This window comes from Esox lucius, chromosome 20, assembly GCF_011004845.1.
Source record: "Esox lucius isolate fEsoLuc1 chromosome 20, fEsoLuc1.pri, whole genome shotgun sequence".
NCBI lineage: Eukaryota > Metazoa > Chordata > Actinopteri > Esociformes > Esocidae > Esox > Esox lucius.
In genome coordinates this window covers 22477950-22496241 of record NC_047588.1, presented here as the reverse complement: position 1 = coordinate 22496241, position 18292 = coordinate 22477950, and the positions used below count along the sequence as shown (strand labels likewise).

The following is an 18292-nucleotide window of genomic DNA, read 5'->3' as shown; positions in this document are numbered from 1 at the left end:
AAAACCCTTGGTCTGATTTGAAGAGGGCCGTGTACAAACACAAACTTAAGACTTTCAAGGATCTTCAAATGTGCCTTGTGGAGGAGTGGTCCACGATACCCTAAAAATTTGTAACAACCTAATCAGACTAGAGGCTCTCTAATGTCAACAACTCCAAGGAAGGAGTATGTAATATTGATTTTAGGGGTACCAATACTTCTGAAACGTATGTTGAAATGTTTTCTGTTTGAGATAGAATTGTGTTGAAATAAAAGTTTACACGTGGCCATTAAGTGTGACGCCAAAATAAGACTAATAGTTTTTATTCACATTTCTTAAATTTCATGAAGAGTGCTAATACTTCTTCGGTTGACTGTGTACCACCATGTACCCATCATGTACCCATCCTCTAATGGCTACTTCCAGCAGGATAATGCACCATGTCACAAAGCTTGAATCAATTCAAATTGGTTTCTTGAACATGACAATGAGTTCACTGTACTGAAATGGCCCCCACAGTCACCAGATCTCAACCCAATAGAGCATCTTTGGGATGTGGTGGAACGGGAGCTTCGTGCCCTGGATGTGCATCCCACACAGAGCTGTATGTATATATATATATATATATATATATATATATATATATATATATATATATATATACACACATATATACACTACCATTCAATGTATGACTGTGTGTGTAAATATATATATATATATATATATATATATATATATACACACTCACCTAAAGGATTATTAGGAACACCATACTAATACTGTGTTTGACCCCCTTTCGCCTTCAGAACTGCCTTAGTTCTACTTGGCATTGATTCAACAAGGTGCTGAAAGCATTCCTTAGAAATGTTGGCCCATATTGATAGGATAGCATCTTGCAGTTGATGGAGATTTGTGGGATGCACATCCGGGGCACGAAGCTCCCGTTCCACCACATCCCAAAGATGCTCTATTGGGTTGAGATCTGGTTCTTTCCCATTCTGACATTCAGTTTGGAATTCAGGAGATTGTCTTGACCAGGCCCACACCCCTAAATGCATTGAAGCAACTGCCATGTGATTGGTTGATTAGATAATTGCATTAATGAGAAATTGAACAGCTGTTCCTAATAATCCTTTAGGTGAGTGTAAATACAACTGGAAAAAATTAAGAGAACACTGCATTTTCTTTCCTTTCCAAAAAAGTCAAGTGAGGAACAGAAGGGTTAAAATTAAGAGACCACTGCAAATGTAATGCTTCTGTTCCTCACTCAAAACTGTCCTTTTAATCTATTTTGGAAAGGAAAGAAAAAGGTGCAGTGATCTCTTAATTTTAAGAGATCACTGCATATATCACCGGAGCTGTATATATACACATTACCATTCAAAGGTTTGGGGTCATTTAGAAACTTCCTTTATTTTCCATGAAAACATACATGAAATGACTTTGAATGGGAAATAAAGAAAATGTTATAGGAAATATAGTCTTTCACAAGAAATTATAATTTTTTATTGAAATATTAATCGTAGGGCCCTACGACATTCGTTTTATTATAGTATTTTTTTTTTCTGTTTTAATCTATCTGAATTCTGAAGTTTTACGATTTACTCAAATTTTATCATCAGAGTAAGATAATGTGAATGCATAAAATATGTGAATTTGTAATGATGCAGTAAATTTGTTATGATGCAGCACAACATTGCAATATTTTTTTATCAAGGCTAGTTATTTAAATTTCAACTGTAAACACAATATAGATACAGTGATATAGCTCGATGGAGAGGCAGACAGCTGCAGACTTCATGCATCGCTATATTTCAACACGATAGCTCTTCTTTTGGAATATCACAATTTGCAATGCCGATAATTCACATTGCAGAATGTAAATGTAGGTTATTGCAACGGTATATTAATAGGCTGATCATATGTTGGTCGAATACACAGGCAAGGTGAGATTGACTGAGGCATTTTTGGGCAATACTTCTCCCTGTATGCAATGCTTCACTAGAAATTTCAATAGATGTCAGACTGGGCCACAAACTGCAGAATGAATTCTCATCTTGAATCTGTTGATGCCCTTACACAAGTAATGGTCTTTGAAGAGGCACGCTCTGGCTAACACAACGCTTTTCCTTTTTCTTTACATGTGCTCTAGACTAAGTGGTCATCACATATTTGCAAAACACCTTTTCGCCTGACTCATAATACTCCTTTGAGTATTGTTTGGCTTTGTATTTAGCGGTTAGGGTTGAATTTCTTCGTTTTTTTTACAACTTTTTTGACAGCCTCTTTGACATGTTACTCAAAGTGACAGCCAAGTTGTGATTTGACATAAGGGTCCCATGCATGACCAACACCACCTACTCAAAGCATCTCAATCGGAAACAATTATTTCGGTAGGCCTAAAACATTTTCATTATACAATTATGAAATAATTTAGGTTACTACAAAAAATAGGCCTACTTATGATTATTTTTGTAATCGATTTCAGCCAAAATATAGAACATTCTGCAATATTCCACCTTTTACAGGTGATTCCATTTTTATCACCATATTCTGTGATTCTGTCCGGGTTTTCCACATCGCGGAAATCATAGGGCCCTATAATTGTGTCATCCAAACCTTCGCGAAATAATCCTCCATTTGCAGCAATTACAGCCTTGCCATCCTTTGGCATTCTAGTTGTCAATTTGTTGAGGTCATCTGAAGAGATTCCACCCCATGCTTCTGGAAGCACTTCCCAAAATTTGGTTTGGCTTGATGGTCACCTCATAAGCAACATACGGTCAAGCTGCTCCCACAACAGCTCAATAGAGTTGAGATCTGGTGACTGTGCTGGCCACCCTATTATAGACACAAACCAGCTGATGACTGCATCTTCCTAAAATGTTCTTGCATAGTTTGGAGCTGTGCTTTATGTCCTGTTGTAGAAGTAAATATATTCCAATCAAGCACCATCCACAGGCATGGCCTGGCATTGCAAAATGGAGTGATGCCTTCCTTCTTCAATATCCCATTTACCATTTACCCTGTACAAATCTCTCACTTCACCACCACCAAAGCACCCCCAGGCCATCACCGTGCCTCCACCATATTTGACAGATGGCATCAAGCACTCTTCCAGCATCTTTTCATTTGGTCTGCATCAACTAATGTCCTTCTTTGTGATCAAAACACCTTTAACTTAGATTAATTAATTACCCATTTTTCCAATTTTCCTCTGTCCAGTGTCTGTGTTCTTTTGCCCATCTTAATCTTTTCTTTTTATTAGCCAGACTGAGATATGGCGTCCAGGCAACTCTGCCTGGAAGTCCAGCATCCGGGGGTCGAATCTTCCCTGTTAATGTTGAGATGGATGTTTTGCGGGTAGTATTTAATGGGGAGCTGCTATGAAACTTCCCTAAAATATTCTTGCATAGTTTGGAGCTGTGCTTTGTGGGACCTGTGAGGATTCTGTTTCTCACACTCTTGCTCAGTTGTGCACTGGGACCTCCTAAACATCTTTTGTAAAGGAAGTAGGACACAACATTGTCCGAGATTTTGAGTTTCTTGGCAAATTCTTGCATGGAATAGCCTTTATTCCTCAGAACAAGAATAGACTAACAAGTTTCATAAGTAAGTTCTTTGTTTCTGGCCATTTTGAGCCCTTAAACACTGATTCTGAAGATCCTGAACTATAATAAGGCCTGTCGTATTGCTTCTTTAATCAGCACAACAGTTTTCAGCAGTACGAACATAATTAGAAAAGGGTTTTGATCACAAATTTGGACTAGCACACACAACGTGCCATTGAAACACAGGGTTGATGGTTGCAGATAATGGGCCTCTGTACACCTATGTAGATTATCCATTGAAAACCAGCGGTTTCCAGCTACAGTAGTACTTTTACAACATTAACAATGTCCACACTGGATTTCTGACCAATTTGATGTTATCTTAATGGAAATCTTAATAAATATAAGTACATTTCTAAGTGACCCTAAACTTTTGAAAGGTAGTGTATACAACTCTGGAAATAATTAAGAGACCACTGCACCTTTTTCTTTCCTTTCCAAAAAATTCAGAAGGGTTAAAATGAGGAGACCAGTGCAAATTTAACGCTTTTGTTCCTCACTCAAAACATTTCTTTTAAACGTTTTTGGATAGGAGCTGTATATTACACAAACACATGTACTGTATATCAACCATGATTTTTGTCATTTTTCACTCACGCTAGTTTTTAAAAATGTAAACTATCTAAAGCAGCTTAATGTTTATTCAAATATACTGTATTTACCACAAATCTGCTGGCTGCAACCAGAACAGTGTAATACCCACAAAGCCTCAACTCTATTTAAAAAACTGGCAGAGGACCTTCAGCACAAAGACAAAACATCTAGCACTAAGACAAATAAGCACTAAGACAAAAATATATATTTTTTCTTTTCATGCACACAAAGACATTTTACAGAATTGTTTTAGATAGCCAGCCTAGAATGACAGGAGAGTGAGTGGGTACAGCTACACACAGTAGAGACATAATCCAGAAAGCAGGAATTTACATAGTGATAAACACAGTGGCCATTGTGAGAATATTTAGGAGGAGAAGCAGTAGGCTCTCTATATATATATGTACACTGAACAAAATTATAAACACAACACTTTTGTTTTTTGTCCCCATTCATCATGAGCTGAACTCAAAGATCTAAGACTTTCTCTATGTACACAAAAGGCCTATTTCTCTCAAATATTGTTCACAAATCTATCTAAATCTGTGTTAGTGAGCACTTCTTCTTTGCCGAAATAATCCATCCACCTCACAGGTGTGGCATATCAAGATTCTGATTAGACAGCATGATTATTGCACAGGTGTGCCTTAGGCTGGCCACAATAAAAGGTAATTCTAGAATGTGTGCCGTAGGCCTGGTATTTGGAACTGTTCATAATTCCCTCCCACCTGACTAAGGCCCCGTTTCCAGCTGAATAAAAACAGCCCCAAAGCATGCTGCTACTACCATGCTTCATTGTGGGTATGGTTTTCTTTGGGTGATGTGCAGTGTTGTTTTTGCGGCAAACATACCTTTTGGAATTATGGCCAAAAAGTTCAACATTGGTTTCATCAGACCATAACACATTTTCCCACGTGCTTTTGGGAGACTTGTTGTTTGTTTTTGCAAACTTCAGCTGGGCTTGGATGTTTTTCTTTGTAAGAAATGGCTTCCGTCTTGCCACCCTAGCCCATAGCCAATTCATATGAAGAATAAGGGAGATTGTTGTCACATGTAGCACACTGCCAGTACTTGCCAGAAATTCCGGCAGTTCCTTTAATGTTGCTGTAGGCCTCTTGGAAGCCTTCCTGACCAGTTTTCTTCTCGTCTTTCAACAATGAGATCCCTCTGAGGCTTTGGAAGCTCTCTGCGGACCATTGCTTTTGCTCTAAGATGCAACTAAGAAAATGTCAGGAAAATCAGCTGAACTTTATTTGTGATTAATCAAAGTCACTTTAAAAGATGGCAGGTGCGTAATGACTTCTATTTAACATGAGTTTGAATGTGATTGGTTAATTCTGAACACAGCCACATCCCCAGTTATAAGAGGGTGTGCACACTTATGCATCCAGGTTATTGCAAGGTTTTTATTTTTTATTCTTCCCCCTCAAAGATTTCAGGTTTTTTTTCAATAGAATAATTCATGTTTTAGGTCACATTAAAGGTGGAAAAATTATTTGTCTCATTCTTTTACATCATAAGAACCTGTAATTTCAACAGGGGTGTGTAGACTTTTTAAATCCACTGTATACACAGTGCCAAGGTTCCATTCAACATACTGTGTAGTATCTCCTCCTCCACAAACTAGTCCATTAGTTAAAAACACCCACACATACAAATCTGGATTGCATTTATTCAATCATTCAATCATGCAAGACTCCATCCCATCCCACTTCCTGGGTATACATGCCACACAGTTTCAATTAGTGTAAAATATGCTCAACTTATCAAGGAATTCAATAAGATTTGATGTTGAGGCCTGCCAAAATGTCAAGCTCCTTCCCACATTATCCCCTGTGGCAACTTGCTCATTAAAAACACTTCCTTCGATTATTTGACCTTGACCTCAGTCCCACTGGCTCCCATTAATAGTATGTATTCAATTATGGTGCAGTATTTAAAGGGATATTTCATTTTTTGCATTTGATGTCCCTATAATTTCACTATTAAAGCACTACAATTTTTCGGTTAAGTTATATTTCTGTCTGCTTCGGTTGGCTTAGTTGTTTGCATGTGCCATGCTAATGGTATTGTATTGACTAACCAAATAAACCCATGAATCTAAAATTCCTATAAAAGTCTATACACTGATCAGCCACAACATTATGGCCACCTGCCTAATCTTGTGTAAGTCCCCCTTTAGCCACCAAAACAGCCCTGACCCCTTCGAGACATGGACTCCACTAGACCTCTGAAGGTGTGCTGTGGTATCTGGCACCAAGATGTTAGCAGCAGATCCTTTAAGTCCTTTAAGTAGCGAAGTGGGACCTCCATGGATAGGTTTGTTTGTCCAGCACATCCCACAGATGCTCGATAGGATTGAGATCTGGGGAATTTGGAGGCCAAGTCAAAACCTTGAACTCGTTGTTGTGTTTCAAACCATTCCTGAACCATTTAAGCTTTATGGCAGGGCGCATTATCCTGCAGAAAGAGGCCAATGCCATCAGGGAATACCATTGCCATGAAAGGGTGCACATGGTCTGCAACAATGCTCAGGTAGGTGGTACGTGTCAAAGTAACATCAACATAAAAAGTTTCCCAGCAGAACATCACCCAAAGCATCACACTGCCTCCACCTGCTTGCGTCCTTCCCATAGTGCATACTGGTGCCATGTATCCTCCAGGTAAGCGACCCACACGCACCCGGCCATGCACATGATGTCAAAGAAAAGGTGATTCATCAGACCAGGACACCTTCATTCATTGCTCGGTGGTCCAGTTCTAATGTTCACGTGCCCACTGTAGGCAATGTCGGCAGTGGACAGGGGTCAGTCTGGGCACCCTGACTGGTCTGTGGCTATGCAGACCCATATGTAACAAACTGCGATGCACTGTGTGTTCAGACAACTTTCTATCAGTACCAGCATTCACTTTTTTAGCAATTTGAGCTAAAGTAGCTTGTCTGTTGGATTGGACCACACAGGCCAGCCTTCGCTCCCTACGTGCATCAATGAGACTTGGCCGACCCCTGACCCTGTCGCTGGGTTCACTGCTTTTCCTTCCTTGGACCACTTTTGAGAGGTACTGACCACTGCAGACCAGGAACACCCCACAAGGGCTGCAGTTTTGGAGACGCTCTAACCCAGTCGTCTAGACATCACAATTTGGCCCTTGTCAAAGTCGCTCAGATTCTTATGCTTGCCCATTTTTCCTGCGTCTAACACATCAACTTTGAGGACAGAATGTTCACTTGCTGCCTAATATATCCCACCCACTGACAGGTGCCATGATAACGAGATTGTCAGTGTTATTCTTTTCACCTGTCAGTGGTCATAATGTTATGGCCAATCGGTATATATGGAAGCTGAAAAAAGCAAGTCTTTCCGGCAATTACATTCAGCAGATAAACACAAACCTAGTTACTCTGAAGTCAATATCTGATTACTGAAACACGTAATAATGTGATCACAACCATTACTAAATAGAAATACAGAAAGATATCTATAAAATATATCGACTTATCTACTACAGTACATAGATTTATTAAGTATTGTTAGTTTCTTCATGTGTGTTAATAACCTGAGAATAACTAAGGAAGTGGGATGTATTTTCCATTTTTGGCTATGCCTCCACTTCTGATCCCCCCTGAAAACGGAATGCCTCAAGTTTGAGACAACCCTGAGGGTGCTGTTAATCCAATAAGTCCTTCATGTTCATCTCTATTCAACAAGTGTTCAGCAGTCAATGTGCTGCATCTATCAGGCTAGTTGCAGTGGACATTGGTTGAAAATGAACAACACGCTTGCTCCGAAATATATAGCGTAATCAGGGCATTATCATATCCCCTTTTGTTTTAGGTTAATATTAGAATTATTCCCACATAATCCTGCAATCTGGCAGAGTGAATCTCATTTCATCTCCAATCTGATTCATAGTTTCTGTATGAAGACTCTTTTAAGTCTTCACATCACAGAGCCACAGAACACATGAAATGAAAACAGTTTGAGAAATACTTCACAGGCTGGTGTGCAATAGCTATGTGGGTTTTTACAATTGCTCCCATCTCCATTTCTTAATTCACGTGTGTGTATGTGTTTGTATGTGCACGTGTGCATGACCAAACAATTCTCCCCTCATAACAATGACGACAAATTGTGAACAGATAATCTGAACATATTAGCCGGGCATTCAATACAGACACGTTCTGCCTATCACCTCCATTTCATACTGAACCACTAACTCTCCTTCGCTCAATGATCCACTTAGCCACGCATTGTCTCTAAGTCGATTGTATTCTCAACAAATCTTCTTATTTACATGTTATTTAAGGGGTGAGGGTGAACAAAGGTTGGAGGAGGAGAAGAGGACAGAAGAGAAATCCTATGTTATGTGTGTAGCATGTCAAGCTTTTCTGTTTTTCTGTAGCTTCCCATAAACATATAGGCAGGTTGTTGTGGAGTGGGAGTATTTGTTATTTCAGTAGGCTGCATACACTTATTAGATACTGACCTTCTCGCTAACCCTCTATACAACTCTATCAACAACACATCTCACCTTACCTAACTCCAGGTTAATAGAGCTTACAGGGGGATATACGAAAACACAGCAGTGTGCCTATAACAGAGGAGAGATACATATATACTAAATCAATCAAGCCAGCAGGAGGGATATTCAAAGTGCATTGTTTTGATAATACAAACAGCAAATATATATGTAGTTTGAAGGATGTGAGTGAATGGATACTGACATGTCTTTTGGGAGATAAAAAACAATCAGACTTTAATTCCTGAGTAGAAAGCTAAGGTTTGGGGCCTGCTTGCCTGCCTGCCAGCTGCTCTTGCCACAACCTGCACCATGACAGAAGGCGCATGACACTTCTCACTGGTTAGGTTCTACAGAACAACAGCTACTTTTCTTTTCTTTACTGTACCTGTTTTCTACAACACTGATTCCCATACAGAGCACCAGGTCAGATTCTCACCAACACCTCTACTAAGGAGATGTGCTGCACCAGAGGAAGATACTTGCTCTCATCCTCTGCAGTCACACACACTTGCACACACACAAACACATAATTTCCAATTCATCCTTGTACATAAGGCTGAGAACCTCTGACATGGTAATCGTTAACACACTGATCATAAAGCAGAGTAGCTGAAGTACAGATCCCTTAATTAACAACTATTATTATTTTTAACATATTAAAATAATAATACAAAACATTTACAGCAGCAAGTGTTTATTGCTCAGAAAAACCCTATATAACATTAGACTAACTTGAAATAAACATAAAACCAATAAAAAGTTACCAGAATTGTTCTGGTGTTGTCCAGAAGGTAATTTGTATCTTATGAGATGTCTACAAGAAATATCATGAAGAGATCTGAAGAAACTTGGCAAATTCAAGACAGAAAATGTAGTGGAATATACAAAAGGTTTAATAAGTATTAGTATTTTTAGTAATATACATTTTATTATTTGTCTTGTATGTATGCATGTACCCTTCATGTAAGCCTAACAAGATGTAAAGCATGATAAGCCTAACAAGATGTAAAGCATAATAATTATGTCTTTAAGCAGAGCAATTGTATTTTACAATTGCAGAAGAAAGAGCTGCTCCTTTGACAAACCCTACACTAATCGTGCAGTGAGGAGGCGCTTTCCTCGGTCACTGGTGCTGAAAACTGTCCGCTGTGCAGTAGCATAGCGCGCTGTGCCCATCACAGCAAGGCAATAAAATTGTCTGGTTCGGAGAATATTGCTGTGCGAATCCAAGTGTGAATATATAGCAATTTTCAATTAAAATAAAAATTTTGATTATCCAGTGGCACATGATGTGGGTTGACAAAGACCAATTTGAAAGACTTTACTTTCACTCCGTTCCGTGACAGCGCTTTCTATCCCAACAGAGCCGGGAAAAGACTAAAGTTCGCTAGAACACACTGTGGTCACTCGTCAGGGCTTTTCTGTCAAGCCCTCGGTGTTTGTGTGCAAAAAAAAAAACGGATAAGCTACAAATGCAGGACACGTAGCCTTTTGATGTGAAAATAAAGCGCATTCCTGATATCACACTGAATACTGCACAGCAGTAAGAGGATACTGATAAGTCTATGTAGTTAGATAAGAGATGTTAGAACATTACTTTAAAGGGTTGCTAATAGCAACGTATCAGGACTCCAAGCAACTAATTAATTTCTAAGGTCTGGCGCAAACACCAAATTGGTTTATGCTTCGCTTCACGATCAAGAGGACTGTGCTTAATGGTTGCGTATGCATTGCCATTGGCCAAATCAGACAAACCAAGAAACGTAAATTCAGGTAAATGTCAATGTCAGGCCTACATAGGCCTATTCCAAATATCGTAGGCTATGTCACTAATGTGAATGTAGGATAAACCTCACATGACATTTTTGTTTTTTAGCAGAAGCTCGGGGGTGCAACTAACAGGAGGGTCACTTGACTTCCTCAAGGGCACATCCGCAAATGTTTTTGATGTCGGCACGGGGATTCGGAACCAACGACCATTATGTTACAGACCCAAAGATCTAACCATCAGTTGCTCCTGCTGTTGCCAACTGTTGCAAGCATTCTGACAGCATGTTATCATTCATTCATGCACACACACGCTAGAGCGCGGTAAATAGCCTACAAACTTTGAAAAGTCAACGCCTAGGCAACACTTTCCACCTGCCAACAATGCTTTTTCAAATGATTGACCAACTACACGGCACTTAGGCAAGATATATTCTGAATTTGTGAACCTTATGCTAGGATAATTGTATGTAGGCCAATATATGTTTCTATATGGACTCGAGCTACATAAGTTTTTGTTTTTCACATGTAGCCTGTACTTTTCCAACTATCATAACATTTTCCATGGAAATCATGAGTTGAAAAGAATATCGTGTTTCAAGAAAGCCGTGGTAAACAACACCGTGCATAAAGTTAGCACCCTGGATGAGACTCAGAGACTCACCATACACAAGACAACCGTGGGGTCATGCCGAAACTACTAAGAATTAGCTATAGCCTACAAAACAAATGTGGACCAAGCCAATTCATGGAGACATTTAGAGTTAGGTAATACCCGTTCTAAAAACAGTAGGCTAATACAGGGATTTTCAACCGCGAAATTAAAATAGCGTCTTACCGAATCTTAGAACATGTGGCATCCCGCGAGAATATCCCACACATAGTAATAGCAGCAGTAGAAGTCCAACAGTGCACCTGAATCTCGCTTTAGTTATGAACAGAGAGGTAATCTTCATGGTGTCTTAGTGATGCCACGGTATTGATTCCCTAGCTCAGTAAATTCCCCCGAATTTCTTCTTTTCACTTTAAGCAGGGTGACGGCCCACGCGCAAGATCATGGCATGGTCAGTCAGGGAGACGGCATTATTCGTTTCCCCAGATCCATTAGCAAGCGCTGCGTGTCCAGCTCACTGCGCCAAGAAACAACCTTCCGACTCTGCTAACGATGGGGCATCCATATTAGTCTGGGCAAATCCGGAAGAAATACATTCACGAGCTGTCTGAAATAGAGAATGACATGGAGAGAGAAACAAGGGTTGAGTCAGTCAGAATCCCATCTTGAGAATGGCAGTAGACTAGGGAGCCTTTAACCTTCCACGCAATCTCAGCTGTTTGAAGCTAGCATTATGCTGCACTGCCGCACAGCATCAGACGTCGAGTGTGGAAATATTGGGCATATTTCGCGGGTGCTGTTGCTGACCACACATTGTTCCCGATCTATAGGTTATCTGACACCAACACCGAGTACCTATTCTATTTTATTCATGGATTTGCTCAGTTCATTGGTCGGGGTTGATGCGAGTGGAAGTGTGTTGTGCCAAGCGGCTGTAAAATCAATGATTTTTAAAAGATTGACTCTCTAGATTGGAAATGCTCAACCTTGAAGTTGTGAGAGGTTTATAAAAAGAACTGTCACGAGTCCATATTTGAAGAATATTTATTTTTTTCACACAGCTTTGCTGTCACTATTTTTGATTAGGCTACATACCATTATACTTCATAACAATGTAAAAATAGAATAAGAATTTAGGAAATTATCATTGCAAAAAGTATACCCAAAGTTGAAAAATACATAATTGTCCACTCGTGCATTTTCTGTTAACATAACCATGCCACATTTGTTGTAAAATCATTCAACTGATCAAGGTACAGTTACACTTCAAGACATTGAAACAGACTTCTGTTTCATAGGCCTAAGACTTCGAATATTAAATTGTAATTATAAATCATATAGTTTTGAGTCGTGTAGATATGGAGAAAGCGTTACAGATTTGACCCCCAGTACCAGAGTACAACATGTCGTTTGAAACGGACATGACTAGCCTCACTGTCTGACTGTCCAAAATCCGGGCTACAGTATATATTTTAATACACTCGCATTGGATATAATTTTCTCTCTCTTAATTCAAAAAACTGTAGCATTTATGTACAATTATGTAGATTTCCATTATTGCCATATATAAACATAGCCTTGTATAAGTCATATAAGTGCTTAAGGCTATTTGTGTATTCCCTTTTTTACATTTCACTAAATACACGTCAGACGTAGACCTTAACGCCGTACATAGTGGCTCCAGCAACGCTTATTTCAGCACCTTGAACCACCACGTAATTATGTTCAAACCCATGCGATGTATACCTAACTTTACATAGCACATCTTGTTTTTGCTTAAAGTAAATATTTCTCTACTTCTTCACAAATTTGACACTGTTGTAGGCTATAGTCTCTGTCGAAATTTCAACGGACAGTTCACATACATTCGACAAGTATCCGAAACGCCCCAAAACTGGCTGTGAAGCAATTTCATAGCAGTGTGTGTTTAAGACCGCTGCACATGAAATGTAGCCTCCAAAAGCACCAATAATATTTCCGAGTTATGAGAATTGAGTCAGTCAATTTGATTTGAGGTAAGACGAAAACGTACTTAATTAATAATCCCAAGTATGATTTTTCTTCTTTCTCTATTTGACAAAGTTATGTCTTTCTAAGATTTATTTTATCTTGTTTAAAACCACATGGTTTCTCTTTAATATGGTGTATAACCTACATTTATAATATACATAGGCCTTATATGTGCTTAAATTACACAGATACACAGAGTCCCATTCCTTTGCTAAATTCGTGTAATAACGTGTCTTTTAACTCTCCCAAAATGATATAAAAATTAGCCGTGAAAAGATAACGTTCGACCGATTTATGGTGACTGAAATGTATATGACCAGTTGGTGTAATAAAATGTACATGCAATTAGATGACTGATAATTATTTAAAAAGACAGTTCCGAGGTAGGATATGTGCTGTGACTTTTAATTTTGGGTCTTAAAGAAAAAAGAAAAAAAAAACTATGCCTCATTCATCTTTAAAGTAACCGGACCAAAGATATAATTGTCCATCTGGTCTAAGAATACCATTTCGCTGACCGAGTATGAGTAAATTACTCCTTGGATGCATTTAAAGAAATAGGTGACATGCTAATATGACCTTTACTCTATATTTGTAGCTATTAGTAAGTGAAACTTCCGTCAGTGCCATATTCTAACAAACATAGGCTACTGCCAGTTGCTCGCAACGAGCAAGCAGGAAGAGCAGTAGGAGATATGGCTCGTGAGTCCGGGATTTACAGTTGGCACAGATGCCAGTTGAAAACTCAAACTATTCCTGCACATTTAGCCTACTAATACATCACTGTTTAACGACCGGCCTTTCATGTTTACTTGGTAAGAACCCTCCAAATGGCACTTTTGGCAACATATTTGGCTACTGTGCAAAACTCTACTATCTATAATGCCACCTCATAATAAACTTAATTTAGGATTGTGGTGCGGGGAATAATGTGCACTTGAGGTGTAGGATTTACATGCGCAGCCAGTCCGCTACTTTCCACCCGGGCGGATTATTATCATTATCTATGGCTCATTCATAAAGCGGATCACGTCAACGCCGCTGAAAGCCACTATTTGTATGGTAGAAATGTAATGACCCCATAATGTATTTTCAAACCCCAAAATTGTATTCGTCAGCCAGAAGAGAAGTGATTTGAGATGGAACATGCATGTTAAATAGGGGTCGATAGACATGAGAGGACTCGTCTCTTCGGTTTATTAACTAACAAGTATTAACCCATTAAGACATTTACATTGTTTTAATTACCGAGGAGCGCAGAGCGCAGCCTATGACAAGATGCGCCGCTTTTCTCAAATAATTTATCCACTTTTCAACTTAAAGAAGGCTATTTCAAATGATTTATTATGATGGAAAATCGTCGCGTTTTCTGCGTGTTGCTCGATGATAGCGAATAGGATAATTCCCTCACTTCTGTCTTACCTGATATATCCAACTGTCTATGCATTCAAACCTTACATGCGCAATAGTAAAAGCTGTTAAATAATCATAACAATCATCATCCATTTATGAAAAAGACGCAAAGCTTACCTTCGATTATAATGAGCTGAGAAGTTCTTCAAGACCTGGAGAAAGTAGTTAATTTGTTCCGATAGAGACGAGCTGGATCGGTTCCTCACATCTCACTGTGCTCCACTCCTGCCGTGTGGAAGACACGCCTCCTGTTGGTAAAAAAAAATCTCACTGCTTAAAGTAACAGCAGACTTACACACCGACCGGTGGATGAATCCGACCCACAGCCCGCCAGCTGGATCTGTAAGCGGAGGAGATAGAAGACATGTGGCAGGGACAGAGTGTACTTCACTTGTACGCAATGGTCTCATAGTGGCAAATCGTAACTCATCATTTCATCCATTCCAACGCATTTGGCTGTAAGCAAATCAGTTTGAGTGACAGAGCATGCCGAATTAATGTATCTTTAATTGATAACATGAATAAACACAATATGATGATTTTGTACATTAAGAGATTCCCCTTTGTTGTACAGAGTGGTTATTTTAGTAGTTTGCCCTTTCTGTCATCTTGAACGAGCTAGGTAATTCTTCCTCAGTAACATACACCCTGTTAATTCTGACTAAAAACGTGTATTCATCCACTGAACGCCCTATCACTGGATGTTTTTTTGTTTATTGCACCATTCTTTTTAGACATTATAGTGCATGAAAATCCCAGGTAATCTGGGTTTGAGATGGTGGAACCATAATTTCTGGAACCAACAGTCATACCACACCTAAGTGGCCTCTATCATATCTTCCCCATTTTAATGTTTGGTCGAACAACAACTAAACCTCTTGACCATGACTGCATAATTTATATATTGAGTGGCAATTTGCATTAATCACAGTGACTCAGTGAATATAATTTGCTAGCCAGCTGGTTCTGCTGTTGACTTTTCACCACGTAAGCCACGATATACATTTTGTACTGTGATTAGTCAATAACAGCAGCACTGCTTTAACAAGAGAACAGATTTATGTTTTCTCCTACACCTTGATGGAGCCTGGCTAAGCAGCCAGGCACAAGCACCACTAACTATGTCTCCTGTATAGAATTCTGCCTGTGTTTCATTGAAAATGATTGGCCCACTGCACCCGCCATGCACGGTCTGCAAGCACATTTATCTATTTTGGTTTATCGTTGTGAAAGCAAGTAAATGAGGGATGCAACAACCCCAGGGCTATCAGATAGAAGTGACTGCAATTTCTTTCTATCAATGAGGTAAGGTACAACAGGGATGGTTGTCACATGACCTCTTAGTTGTCACAGTAGCTGCTTCAGGGGGGCTCCTACAAAGCATTTAGCAGCAATGGAGCACATCTCTGTGTCAACAGTGACACTGCGCGGGGGGTATTGAGTGCATCTACCCCCCAACACATAGCATGAAAACTTGGATTGTAGGGGACTAAAAAAATGATCAGTGGCAGCCCTGTGATCCAAGAACAAAACCTCTCAGCCAGGGGGGCTGGCCCTTCCTTGAGTATCTGCATGCATGCATGTGTCTGTGTGTGTGTGTGAGACAGAGAGAGAGGGAGAGAGACCAGTGGCTATTTGCCTCACGCCTTTCTCCTTAATTATGGACAGTGTTCCATGCCAGAAAATACATTTATTATTCACCTAATCTGCCTGGGGATGACAACTAGTTGACGAAACATCCTGAATAACACACACAAAATGCAACCCAAGGTCATGAAAACGAAAACATTGGCCTGCTATATAAACATTCTAAGGGCATACTGACTCAATATATAAACGTCATACAATCCTATGCTTCTGACTCACAATGTGTACAAGAGATTTATGGGGTGATATGGCGGGGGGTGGGGGGGGGTCATCTTTTTCATTTGACTGACAAAGCAGTGGAAAAAATACACCATCTCAACAGAAAGGGATTTACATACAAGATGTATCCATCTGCCAAGGACATAGCTGACCACTTCTCTTGCCCATTGCCCCTTACTTTTACAGTAGGTGATATTTTTACACTGCACATCTCTGACTAGCTTTGTCTTTCTCTCCCCTATTAGAGGGAAAACATTGACATTTACATAAATGCAATTCCATATAAATGTTGTTGACTGTTGGATATAAACAGTAAAGGATGAATGCATTGTTTTTCCCTACTCATCTTCTGAGCATTCCAAGAATGATTGCTTTAGGATCATGTTGATTAGTTTTTGTTTTAGCACAACTCATTGCCAAGTGTATTTCAGAGAACTTCTATTTTTCAGTTTGTTGCAGTTATTAGAGCTCTTCATATGCTTCAGATAAGGCATCTCACTCAGTGGCTAAAAACATAAAACCACAAGCCAGCTCATCCGCTGAGACTCAGTATACTGCCTAGTGGCCCTCCATGTCCAAATGCACACCCATCATGCAGTCCCAACTCCCTCCCATCAGGAAAGACTAACTGAAATAATAATATAATTAATTTACTAAAGAAAACTGTTATAAATCTGGTTACAATGACACAAGTTCAACTAGTACAGTAAAAGAAAATATTAATGTCTACAAATCTGTTCACATCACTGACCATACCAATTCTTATTTCCATGGAAACACATGGTCACCTGCTGTTACTGACACATGGAGAAAAACACATCTTGATAGAAAAATGTTCAGAACAAGCCAATTTGGTTTGCCTTTCATCATGAATTCAAAACAAACTGTTTGCCTGAAACACATCCACTGAATAATCATATCAGAATACAGTGTAATTGGTGATCAGATTTCACAGTCAATGGCTTTCTTCAGTCTCATGAAAGTGCAGATCAATATATATCTTATGATCCCACTGGTAACCTAAACAATTTACAACCCCTATTTCCACAACCCTTATATGCCAAGTGGTTGCAAAAAATGAACACAAATTAAAATGTTTTTGGTGATACTGTGTTAAATTATCTAGTTAGTGCTGTTTTTAGTCTCCATCTACCCTCTCAACCCCAACCACCCCCACGGCTCATCCATTTCCCTCTCCCTGTCTTTCTCTTCTACTCTTTCTCCCACTCAAAACATATGCATCAGAAATAGGTTGTCATTTACTGTACGAACCCCACAGCAGCAGGTTATGGTAAAGTTTTAATGGCTGCTAATTGCATTTTGATGTTTCAGACCTTTTAGCTGTGTGTTCATTTTCAGCTGTGCTCCACTGTCAGAACACAGTACCATCACAGAAACAGACAGAGGAAAGATAAATAAATAGGAAGAAGCTTCTTGCCTTGCATACTTGCACAAGGTATTTGTGGTTTTTTCTTGTCATGTTGTGAAAAATAAGCTAAAATAAATTACCCTTGTCAGCAACAAAAACATGCAATACCAGACAACTACAATAACCTCCAACACCTGGTGTCCTTAGAGTCAACCCTACATCTTTGTCTCCCGAGGATGTCTTGAGACAACAGTAAACATCTTGTGATAAACATATAACGTCTCTGCTTCAGGACCCATTCAGTGTTTTACGTTTTTGTTTTGTTCATGTGCTGCTACAGAGAAAAATGCTCAATGCTCATAGAAACGAGTATACGTAAATACAGTTCATCAGCCATGTAGGCTAAACCACAGCGTGTCTGGGTGTTGTTGTTTTGTAGTCTACAACATTTTAAGAGGGTACAGACTTATTATTAAGCAAAAGGGATTTGAAAATGACTAGGTGTTGGTGGTAAACAGAATTGTTATAATTAAGTAGTGTAGT

The 18292-nt window shown here is 39.3% G+C and overlaps 1 protein-coding gene across 3 annotated transcripts in view; it reads right to left on the bottom strand.

Moving 5' to 3' along the window:
- Window positions 1-14737, bottom strand: part of grik2 (glutamate receptor, ionotropic, kainate 2) — a 330777-nt gene extending 316040 nt beyond the window's left edge. For all 3 annotated transcript variants that reach the window (XM_013139315.4, XM_020041428.2, XM_020041429.2), the window contains exons 1-2: window positions 14632-14737; window positions 11317-11698 (exon numbers count right to left, since the gene is read on the bottom strand). In XM_013139315.4, coding sequence (XP_012994769.2) covers window positions 11317-11434 — 118 coding nt within the window. In that variant the 5' untranslated portion in view covers window positions 11435-11698; window positions 14632-14737. The remainder of the gene's footprint in view (window positions 1-11316; window positions 11699-14631) is intronic.
- Window positions 14738-18292: the final 3555 nt, after the last annotated feature.